This window comes from Oreochromis niloticus, linkage group LG19 (assembly GCF_001858045.2).
Source record: "Oreochromis niloticus isolate F11D_XX linkage group LG19, O_niloticus_UMD_NMBU, whole genome shotgun sequence".
Lineage (NCBI taxonomy): Eukaryota > Metazoa > Chordata > Actinopteri > Cichliformes > Cichlidae > Oreochromis > Oreochromis niloticus.
In genome coordinates, this window is record NC_031983.2 from 21,819,582 (window position 1) to 21,831,872 (window position 12,291).

The following is a 12,291-nucleotide window of genomic DNA, read 5'->3' on the forward strand; positions in this document are numbered from 1 at the left end:
GTAACAAAACAAGTTATTGTGTAACTTATTTTTTTTAAATCAATTTCTATCAAGTATTAAAGGTTTTTCTCATCCTATATCTCATGAAAAAGAAACCTTTCAGTTCAAATAAATTGCTTCAAAGTAGTTTAAGTTGAATCTGTATTATATAGATGTTTTTTGGGAGTAACCTGATACCCACAGCAAGAAGATTAATATTATGAGGAGGCCTCTTTTGTTAATAATGATGTCCATGTTCTGTTTTGACAAGAACTCACTGGGTTAGTTACATGAAGAGTTCAGGCGGGAGTGTCACTCAACAAAACTGTCATGATGTGTAGATCAGAGTATATATGGTGCTGTTGATCCCCCTGCAGGTCATTAGTTTTGCTAACAATATCTAATGAGCAATACCCGATGAAGATTTCAGCATATTCTCTGCTTTTTGATCATTGTTTAAAAATTTATATTCCTAACTGTCAAATTCCTGAAAAACAGATCCAGCTTGATTGTACGACTTATGTGTCTGACTTTAATCATTATCATAATTAATGCTGTGCTTTTTCCAATAACTACAGCAACTCTTTAGGTTTGAACTGAGCCAGCAACACGACTTCAGATGGGATGAAATTTGTCTTGAAACTCTCAGTAACTTTTTTCCGAGGCTAGATGTAGTTGCATACTGGCTGCAGGTGTTAAGATATTAATCTGTCTCATAGACATTGGGAGAGGTTTTTGTATTGACTTCAGTTGAATCTGTAGTACTGTGCTGACTAGCAGCACAGAAATACACAGCACTGTCAGTCACTGAAACATTAGAAATGGTCAGGTTTGAATATTTTTTGCCATTTCCGTTAAAGCTGATTTTTCCTTTCACATCTTCCTCGGGGTAGGGAGAGTTCAGATTTAGGTATCCGAGGAACTGTGGAGCTCTGTCTTTGTCTTGTTTGTACCAGAGAATCCGTTCAAAAATTAACACCTCATGTGAACAGTGGATCTCACTGGAAACAGCTTGACCAACTTTCTTAATGATGGAAGGAGGTGTTTGCTGGACAGTGTAGGTGCTAGAAACTCCTGTGGGGGAATAAAATAACACATTATTATTTTAAAAATGAAATTACCAGCTGTGTGATGATTTCCTGATCTTAGAATACTCACCATTATCCCCCATCAGCTGAAAGACAAAGAGAATGAAGACTGTGGAGATCATGTTGAACATGGGTTCTTCCTTTCCTCTCCCGTGAAGCACATCACAGTTAATGCATGACAGATATGAAACCAAAGCTTTGACTTTATCTGCAGGCAATGTGTAGATATTGTGGTTTTGGGCATGTGCAATATGTTTGCTACCTTATGTCATTTGCTGACATTTGTCTCCCCCTGGGGGTGTAAAAAATCATTCTCTCTCCCCTGTTTCCCCTTTGTTGGTAGTCACTTTAGCATCGATATTCCAATCTGTATCTAAAGTTATCTTTCTATATTTTACTGAGTCACTTAGTTTTGTATCCACTGACTGACTTGCATTTATCAACTAGTGAAAATGAGTTTGTGTAAACTATTCTTGATGCACAATTCATACGTGCAGAGGGATCATATATGCCACTTTGTGATGAAAATGAATGTCTGTCTTATACAGATGCTGCACGTTGGTCCCTGAAACACAGAACAGTCCCTTCGGCTCTGCGCTACTTAATTTGGATTGGCTGTTCTTTTTTTCTTTTTTTTAAGAGGACAAGAGAGATGAGGCCTATTGCAATAGTTTAATTTTTCTATCGAGAAAAAGTTATTTCGCAATACATATTGTTATCGTTTTATCGCCCAGCTCTAATTGAACATGAATTCAACAAACTCAAACTTGAAAGGGAAGCTAGCTGCAGGTGCTCAGGAGCCCCAGTACTTTGTTGTTCTGTCAGGCAGATAAGGGAAAAGGTTTTTGTACTGACTTTACAGTGAACTGCAGCACTGTGGCGTTTGGCAGCACAGAAATACACTGCACTATCATTGAACTTTAGATTATAGATGGTGAGGGCTGACTTTTTGCGGCCATCTCCGTCAAAGCTGATATTTCCACTCGGATTGCTTTCTTTATTCACGAACTGCAGGTTGACATATCCCAGAATCTCCAAAGTTTGGTGTTGGTCTTGCTTGTACCAGAGAATGACCTCATAATCTTTAATGCTGTGTGAACATTTGATTTCACTTTGAACAGATTCACCAATTCTCGTAATGATGGAAGGAGGTGTTTGGTTGACACTTTTTGTGTCAGATGCACCTGAGGAAAAACAGAGTTTAAATACAGGAATCATTATGTTATAATTATTGTATTGTTATAATTATTGTTGTTTTTCCTACCTGTAATTTCTGGGAAGCGAAGAAAACAAAATATAGTGACCACAATGATCATTTTAAACGATTTATCTCAGCTTTCCTTTCAGTATAGTCGGTTCATCAGCTGTGGATGAGAATAGATCGCGGTTACCAGATGATGCACATGGGAGGTGTCAGCAGGTTTCTACTTCATTGCTTAAACTAGCAGTGGAAAACACTGTCGTCATTCGACAATCTGTGGGCGTGAAGATTTCATTTGTTGAGGTCTGTCTCCACCTACTGGAGTAAGGGTACTGTAAATGGAGCACAAGCCATGTGGAGTTAGATTCTGGCACTCATCCTTCTATAGAAACTGACTCGGTGTGTCGCTGATTATTAATTCAACACATGTATTCCTTTTGTTTCTTTTCAGTGGGACTGTACCTAAAACGGTAAACATTATAACTGGTGAACACGATTAATTTTATAATGATGAATTGATGTGGTTTTAGCTGATCGTTGCATCTTTGCCGTGTTTTGTTTTGTTTTTTCCCCTAGATTATGGAGGTCTCTGTGACAGACCTGTGAGTTTAACACAAAATTTTACGGCATGCAATATATATTTGACACAGTTTTCCATTGAAACACTTTGAAAACCCCTGGAACTCTTACATTAATGGGAAAAATATGAATATGTTCATCAGATTATAAATGACCTGAAGTCCACTTTAAAATGAAGAATAATCAGAGGACTACCTGTTTGATGAAAACAATATCCATGTCCTATTGGCTGCAGGTGAGACTGTCACTATAGTTTAGAATTTGATCCCACAAACACGTATGTATGTGTGTGTGTGTGTGTACAGTGGGATGCAAAAGTTTGGGAAATCTTGTTAATAGTCATTATTTACCTGTATAAATCGTTGGTTGTTACAATAAAAAATGTCAGTTAAATATATCATATAGGAGACACACACAGTGATATTTGAGAAGTGAAATGAAGTTTATTAGATTTACAGAAAGTGTGCAATAATTGTTTAAACAGAATCAGGCAGGTGCATAAATTTGGGCACCACAAAAAAAGAAACGAAATCAATATTTAGTAGATCCGCCTTTTGCAGAAATTACAACCTCTAAACGCTTCCTGCTGGCTTGTCCAAATGTGCTTTAGCATACCTCAAGCAGCTCTGTTTGTGCTGTGGGTGGAGAAAAGATTTCCTCTGCATCACTCTCGCATACAGCATCTCCTTGTGTAAAGTGCATCGAATGGTTGAACGATGCACAGTGACTCCATCTGCTGCAAGATGATGTTGTAGGTCTTTGGTGCTGGTCTGTGGGTTGTCTCTGACTGTTCTCACCATTCGTCGCTTCTGTCTATCCGAGATTTTTCTTGGTCTGCCACTTCAAGCCTTAACTTGAACTGAGCCTGTGGTCTTCCATTTTCTCAGTATGTTCCTAACTGTGGAAACAGACAGCTTATATCTCTGAGACAGCTTTCTGTATCCTTCCCCTAAACCATGATGGTGAACAGTCTTTGTCTTCAGGTCATTTGACAGTTGTTTTGAGACCCCCGTGTTGCTACTCTTCAGAGAAAATTAAAAGAGGAGGGAAACTTAAAATTGACCCCCTTAAATACTCTTTCTCATTATTGGATTCACCTGTGTATGTAGGTCAGGGGTCACTGAGCTTACCAAGCCAATTTGAGTTCCAATAATTAGATCTAAACGTTTTGGAATCAATAAAATGACAACAGTGCCCAAATTTATGCACCTGCCTGATTTTGTTTAAACAATTATTGCACACTTTCTGTAATCCAATAAACTTCATTTCATTTCTCAAATATCACTGTGTGTGTCTCCTATATGATATATTTAACTGACATTTTTTATTGTAACAACCAACGATTTATACAGGAAAATAATGACTATTAACAAGGTTGCCCAAACTTTTGCATCCCACTGTATGTGTGTATGCGTGTATATATACATACTTTCTAATTGTAGATGGGATTGTAAATGTCATTCAGGGTCCCCCTTAAGTCTGTAAATGGCTTAGCCAAGACTTAAACTGTTGCAGCTGCCACTACAGATGTTCAAGGCCAAGTGTGAAACACCGGGAATGAGAATCAGCGCCTCCAAGTGCAAGACCTGCAAAATGGTGATGTACCCACAGAGGGTCAGAGTTACTACCCCAGGTGGAGAGTCTTGTTCACAAGTGAGGGGAGGGAGGAGCATGAGATTGACAGACAGGTTGAAGCGCCGACTGCAGTGATGTGGACACTGTACTGATCTGTTGTGGTGAAGAGAGAGCCGAGCCAGTCAATCTACATTCCTTTACAGCATGCTTCAGAGGGGATCAAAGTTGTGTTCAGTCAATAAGTAATATTTTTCAAAGTCTAGATTTAGTTGCAGACTGGCTGCAGGTGTTCAGATAGTAATCTGTCTCAGAGACATTATGGTTAGAGGTTTTTGTATTGACTTCAGTGGAATCTGTAGTACTGTGCTGACTAGCAGCACAGAAATACACAGCACTGTCAGTCACTGAAACATTAGAAATGGTCAGGTTTGAATGTTTTCTGCCATCTCCATCAAAGCTGATTTTCCCTTTCACATCAACCTCAATGTTTGGATATTCCAAATTTAGGTATCCCAGAAGTTGTAGGACTCCTTTTTCATCTTGCTTGTACCAGAGAATGACCTGATAACTTGGTATGCTGTGTGAACATTTGATTTCACTTTGAACAGATTCACCAATTCTCTTAATGATGGATGGAGGTGTTTGGTTGGCACTTTTTGTGTCAGATGCACCTGTGGAAAAGCAAACAAGAGTTTAAATACAGAAACTTTGCATTATATTGTTATTATTATTGTTCATTTTCCTACCTGTAACTTCTGACAAGAGAAGGAAACAAAGTACAGTGAAAACAGCAATCATGTTAAACAGTGTAAGCCAGCTATCCTTTCAGTATAGTTGGTTCATCACTTGTGGTTAACAATAGATTGTGGTTACCAGATGATGAACACGGGAGGTGTCAGCAGTTGTCTACGTCATTGCTTTAAGAGCAGAATCTTCATACTGCAATCTGTGAAAGTGATTATTGTTGAAGTCTGTCTCCACCTACTGGAGTAAGGGTACTGTAAATGGAGCACAAGCCATGTGGAGTTAGATTCTGGCACTCATCCTTCTATAGAAACTGACTCGGTGTGCCGCTGAAATACTGAATACTCTAAATGTGACCTTAGTCAAACTCACCTCTCATCCATAGCAGAAGCATCAAACAATAGAGGTGAATGTGTTTGATCATGTCTGTGTTGTAGTAGTTTGTAAAACACGAATAAATGACAGTATGAATTTATATTGCTATGAAGAGTTGCAGGTGGGAGAGTCACTGCTCTGTGTGGAGCTCTGCCATCCTGTTGTCTGTGGTGTCACCATTCACATGATGAATCAACTTTCAGTTGTGAGTATTTGTGGTCCTTGACATCCCCCTACAGTTCATGATCTGGAGTTTTTGTAAAGGTGTTGAGTGTGGCTCTATCACTGTGCTCACTGACAGCACACAAACACCATTTGTTTCATTAGTTCTCCAGGCAGCTGTCTGTACCAGTACATCTGGTAATAGCTGCTGCCCTTGGTATGGCTGCAGTGTATAGTTGCATCTTCATTCTCTTTTTTCCATAACATGGAGGTCTGGTTGACATCACTTCCATAGGTTTGTCCTGTATGTAACGATAAAAGTTATAATTTAAAATTTTGTTCATTTCTACTTCTACAGCATTAAAGATTTTTGGTAATCCAGAATTTCCTGGAACAAAATAACTGTAAGTTGAAATAAATTCTTTCAAAACATTAAGCAGTTTGAGTTGAATTGGTATGATGAATCCATGTTCAGTTGTGAGTATTTGTGATCCTTGACATCCCCCTACAGTTCATGATCTGAGGTTTTTGTACGGGTGTTGAGTGTGGCTGTATCACTGTGCATACTAACAGCACAGAAATACAAGCCTTGATCTCCTGGCACCAAATTCTTCACTATCAGTGTCCCACTGTCAGCGTCAGGCTTGGTGGTTGAGAATTTTTTATCCCTGAAGTCTGGTTCAAAGTCAGGTTTGGAGTTTGCAATAGTAAACACCATTTGTTTCATTAGTTCTCCAGGCAGCTGTCTGTACCAGTACATATAGTAATAGCTACTGCCATAGGTATGACTGCATTCTATAGATACATTATCACCCTGGTTTTTCCACAGCATGGCGGTCTGCTTGACTTCCCCCCCATCAGTTAGACCTGTGTGTAATGATAGAAGCGATCATGATCACTGGTTCATTTCTACTAAGCATTAAATAATTTTTTGTTATCCTAAATCTCTTAAAACAAAATGACAGGCAATTAAAATAAATTGATTCAAAACATGAAATGGTTTAAGTTGAATTTGTATTATAAAGCTTATTGGGAATTACCTGATACCCACAGCAATAAGAATGAAAATATGAGGAGACGTCGTTTGCTCATGATGAAGATGTCCATGTTCTGTTTGGTATGACCTGTTTGAGACAGTTGTGTGAAGAGTTGGAGGTGGGAGTGTTGCTCAATGAAATTGTCACTCCAGATGTAGATGCAAGTATATGTGACGCTGCTGGTCCGCCCACAGGTCATCATTTCCATTAACAACAACATATGATGACTGAGGAAGCTGGATTTTGGTAATGGTGTTTTTTGTTTGTTTGTTTTAATACTTTTTTGAAATTTTCTCTGCCTGCCTGAAATTCTTGACAAGGAAACTGGTCCATCTTGATTATAGGAATTGCATGTCAGTATTTTATCAGTGAACATAATTAATTTGTTGCTGCTTCCACCAATTAAAGGAAATCTTAAGGATTTAATTGAGCCTCAAATGTGACTTCAAAGGGGATCAAACTTGTTCAGTTAGTCAGTCATTTTTTTCAATGTCTAGATTTGGTTGCAGACTGGCAGCAGGTGTTCAGATATGAATCTGTCAGAGACATTAGGAGAGGTTTTTGTATTGACTTTAGTGGAATCTGTAGTACTGTGCTGACTAGCAGCACAGAAATACACAGCACTGTCAGTCACTGAAACATTAGAAATGGTCAGGTTTGAATGTTTTCTGCCATTTCCATCAAAGCTGATTTTCCCTTTCACATCATCCTCAATGTTTGGATATTCCACATTTAGGTATCCCAGAAGTTGTAGGACTCCTTTTTCATCTTGCTTGTACCAAAGAATGACATCATAACTTGGTATGCTGTGTGAACATTTGAATTCACTTTGAACAGATTCACCAATTCTCTTAATGATGGATCGAGGTGTTTGGTTGGCACTTTTTGTGTCAGATGCACCTGTGGATAAAAGCAAACAGCAGTTTAAATATAGGAATCGTTAACTTTGCATTATATTGTTATCACTATTGTTCATTTTCCTACCTGTAAATTCTGACAAGAAAAGGAAACAAAGTACAGCGACAACAGCAATCATGTTAAACAATTTAAGCCAGCTATCCTTTCAGTATAGTCGGTTCATCACTTGTGGTTAAGAATAGATTGTGGTTACCAGATGATGAACATGGGAGGTGTCAGCAGTTGTCTACGTCATTGATTTAAGAGAAGAATCTTCATACTGCAGTGTGTGAAAGTGATTATTGTTGAAGTCTGTCTCCATCTGCTGGAGTAAGGGTACTGCAAATGGTGTGGAGCTGGGTCTCAGCACTTATTCTTTCTAAAGAAAATAACTGTGGTTGTGTGTCTGATTAATAGTCCAACACAACGTGTTCCTCTTTTTTAATTTCAGTGTGACTGAATCTAAAACTGTTAACATGACCAGAAAATTTTACTATGATATAGTAGAACATTTACAGCAATTTGTGACACTTGCCGATTATTTCTTTATCCTAAACAAATGCTGTACAGAGGAGCACAAATATCTCATGCACCTTTCTTTGTACTGTACAGTTAAAAGCTCCCAAGATGGTTTTGGATCATCTCTATAAAGTCAGAATATAAAGATAAAAAGCTGCAGGTGCATGTATTGTGTGGTGGGTACCACAGTAGAGGAGATTAGTAGGTAAAACTTTGCACTGACAGTGTACTGGGGTTTTTGTTCAGCTACTGGGTGCATCTGTATCACTGTGTTTGCTCACAGCACAGAAATACAAGCCTTTGTCTGTAGGCACCAGATCCTTCACTGTGAACGTCCCAGTGTAAGCGTCAGGCTTGGTGGCTGCAAATTTCTCCCTGCTGAAATTTCCAAAATCATGATCAGGTTTTGCTGTACTTGTGAACACAACTAGTTTCATAGTTTCTCCAGGCAGCTGTCTGTACCAATACATCTGGTTGTGAGAGAAATCCTTTGTGTGGCTGCAGTTTATTGTTGCATCTTCGCCCTGTTTTTTCCAAATCATGGAGGTCTGGTTGACATCACTCCCATCACCTGTGAGTTTAACAAAACATGTTACCACACGCCAACTTTTTTAAGTAGCACAGTTTTACACTGACACACTCACTTGAAGTCCACTTTAAGATGAAGCATAATCCGAGGCTGAGCCATTTAATGAAAACAATTTCCATGTTCTACCTTAGAGAAGGTGTCAGCATGTGAAGAGCTGCAGGTGAGACTGTCACTACAGTGTGTGATGTGATCCCATGAGTTGCTCTATACATATCAACACTTTCAGTCTAGCTGCAGGTGGGAACCACGTGGCACTCGGTGTCCCCCTACAGTCCATTAGTGCATTTGCTGTGATTTCAAACTGTAACACTGATGTAACATATGTGTTAAATACTTGTGAATTTCACCCAAAACCCCTTTTCTTTTGGATTAAATATGTCATTTTGCATCTCACTCTCCTACCTGTGTGATCTGAGTCTGTGTGCGTTCGTGTGTGTGTGCGCTGCGTAGTGACGTAGGCGCGTGCATGCGTGCCCCGGTCACAGCTCCTTTCAGCATGGCCGGAGGAGAGGTGCACTGGCAGACACATGACACACACGAAGATCACATCCTTATTTCTGTGTTGCAGATATACAGTAAAGAGCCAAAGACCCAGTACTGTCTCCTGCCTCTTACTCTTACGCCAGAACACAACGCAACGACAACAGGCGTAACACTTGAACGGGTTACATTGGTGCCGTGACCCTTTGGATTCATCAAGCATCGACGTCATCTCGATCACCGTGGGGAGCTCTTCGCGATTTCCTTTGTTCCAAGTTGGTTGCTTTTCCTAACTTGTGTGGGACTTTTTGAATGAGCTTGGACATTTAATCTGCTAAATTCTGATCCTGATTAACATTAAGTTTTTGCTTTTGTACGGTTACACTGTTTTGAATCTTGTGTTTTTTGTGATTGTGCTTTATTCATCATTATGGAGTCGGCATCTGGTTCAGAGGCAACTGGTGTTCCTGATGGGGAGGTTTCCTCTAATGTTGGTTTGGGGCGGGGGTGGTTTCTTGGGGATGGGTTTCAGACACCTAAAGTTGGTGTGTCATTTGCTCCCAAGTTTTGTTCCACTCGTCTCCAGGTTCCTCCCTGTGACATTCAGACCCCGCAGACAGCTGCCAATGCTGAGTTGAGTACGCTCATCTCAGATTTGGCCAATCAGATTGGTCAGTCCATTGTAGCCCAGCTGCAAGGTGATAAGGGGACCAGTATGCCTACTGAAGCCTCTAAGGCTGAGCAGGGACCTCCTGAGCTGAATTTGTCTGGGGTGAAACTTGTCTTGGAATCAGACGTCAAGGAGCCGCCAGTTTTCAGGGGTGACGGCAGTGATAAATTCTCCATTCATGAATGGGTGGAAATGATGGAAATGTACTTTGTAAAACGCAACACACCAACAGATCAGCAATCACGTGACATATTGGCTAGGTTGATGGGGAAGGCTAAGGATGTAGTGAAGGTCACCCTACGTCACAACCCCTCACTTGACCATGTCCAGGTTCCTGAATTGATCTTTGACATTCTGAAACAGCACTTTAGTGTGTTGACTTACTCTTCTATGCCTATGGCTGACTTCTATAACACTAAACCATTACAACATGAGGGAGTGATGGAATATTGGATAAGGCTAAACAATGCTATTGACGTTGCTGACGAGTGCTTGCGTAGGCAGGGGCGTAATGTTGAGGATCCGGGACGCGAGGTCTCGATGATGTTCATCAAGTATTGCCCTGACCCCATCCTCTTGAACAGGCTCAGCATCAAAGCAGCTGAGGAGTGGACAACCACTGAGGTTCAAGAACGCATTGATAGCTTCCAGCGTGAACTCAGGGCATGCAGTCAGGGCAGTTTCCACACCTCACAGAGGCAAGAGGTTAGCCACAACTGCTCTATTGTGCCTCAAGAAGTGATGGCATCACAGCCTGTGCAGGCCAGTGTCGCCTTGCAGTCTCAGCCTACAGCACCAGTCTCAAACCTTGCTTGTCAGCTTTCGCCCACAGCAGCTTGCTTCACTCCTGTTCTAACTGATGTTTCGACAGCCTGTCTCTCTGGGACATCAGTGTCTTCTTGCCCGGTGTCTACGCCTACTCCTCAGTTCCAGTAGTCTCCAACATGTCCTGTGACCACTCAGTCTATTCAGCAGTCAGTTGGTTGCGAGCTTGGTTCGACTACCACCCAAGCTTTTGATGTGACTGGCATGCGCGCTCTGATCAGCCTCTTGGATCGCGTGATGGCATGTCAGAATGTGCAGTCTGCAGCCCCGGCATCTGCAACTTTGCAGCATTTTAACCGCGGGCCCTCCCTTAAGAAGGGTTGTCAGGTCTGTGGCAACACTGGTCATTCCACTCACATGCACTGCAGGAGAGAGAATCTCTGTCTTGCATGCTTTGCTCCTGGTCATTGGAGAAAGGACTGTCACAGTCGTCGTGAGGGACGGGAGGCCGGAGCTGCCGCGAGGCAGAGTTGGCCTTCGGAAAACTGAATCACCCACACTTGGAGAGGGGCAGTGTGGGGGATGAACCTAATACCCTCAATCCTGATGAATCGGATCTTGAACTTCTTTATGTCAACACCTGTTCAACAATGCCAGAGGGATACCGTGTCGTGGTTCAGGGACCAGCAGTAGTGCCTACATTCAGTGAATTGTTCTACACCCAAGTTGCAGTGAATGACAAGGTTAACTTGAGGGGCATGATGGATTCCGGGTCCATGGCTTGCACTATGAGTGAGGAGGCCGAGAAGTTGCTTAGAGAAGCTGGAGCTCTTGTGAGTGAACCACAGTCAGCAGAACGTATTGTGCTGGTTGGCTGTGGTGGGAAGCAGACCCACCCAAAGTGTGTTTATGACTTGGCACTTACTGTCCACGGTGTGAAGTGCATGGTGCCAGTCTTGGTGGTGTCGGCCCAGCGTGATGAGCTCATCATTGGCTCCAATGTCCTCAAGTACCTGATGCGAGTTATGAAAAATTCTGATGACTATTGGAAGCTTGTGTCTGTGGGGAGCAACCACTCGCTCCTTGACTATGAGCACTTCTTGGACATGATGTCGTGCACCACCAGATGGAGGGGTGAGGAGGTTCCTGACAAGATTGGCACTGTGAAACTGCCTCGTGCTGTGACCCTACTCCCACAGTGTGAGCATCTGGTATGGGGCAGGCTGCCCAGCAATGTGCCAGTCTCTCCAGGCAGCACGATCATTGTGGAACCTTGCACCTCTGGGCCGAGAGACGTTCTTGTTGGCCGGGTGATCACATCCATGTGGGGTGATCGGTGGGTGCCGTTGAAGATGACCAATCTCTCCGCAAAACCAGTGACCTTGAAACGCAACTCGAGGGTTGCTGATGTTTCATCTTGCCTTGCGGTGGAGGACCTTGATTTCCCGCAGGACTCCTGCAAGGTGGCGAGTATGGCCCAGGCACAAGTCAGTGGGCCAGCCGCTACCGAGGCTGACTTGAATGATAGGTTGTGTTCCCTCGGTTTGGGTGATCTTGACATTGACTCATGCCATGCCACCTTACATTCAAAGAGAGAGCTTGTTGAGCTAGTTGAGCAATATGAGGACATC

At 41.9% G+C, this 12,291-nt stretch overlaps 2 protein-coding genes and 1 gene segment (V, D, J or C); 1 reads left to right on the forward strand and 2 right to left on the reverse strand.

The window, feature by feature from the left end:
- Positions 1-1,241, reverse strand: part of LOC100702154 (immunoglobulin lambda-1 light chain) — a 95,331-nt gene extending 94,090 nt beyond the window's left edge. Inside the window, exons 1-2 of the mRNA XM_025900823.1 lie at positions 1,138-1,241; positions 747-1,053 (exon numbers count right to left, since the gene is read on the reverse strand). Coding sequence (XP_025756608.1) covers positions 747-1,053; positions 1,138-1,198 — 368 coding nt within the window. The 5' untranslated portion in view covers positions 1,199-1,241. The remainder of the gene's footprint in view (positions 1-746; positions 1,054-1,137) is intronic.
- The window catches only part of ccdc177 (coiled-coil domain containing 177), a 198,558-nt gene that overhangs the window by 82,140 nt on the left and 104,127 nt on the right, over positions 1-12,291 (forward strand). The window lies entirely within an intron of this gene.
- On the reverse strand, positions 8,081-8,917 carry LOC112843079 (T cell receptor beta variable 18-like). The segment is given in 2 exon segments: positions 8,081-8,727; positions 8,801-8,917. Coding segments are annotated over 2 exon segments (393 nt in total).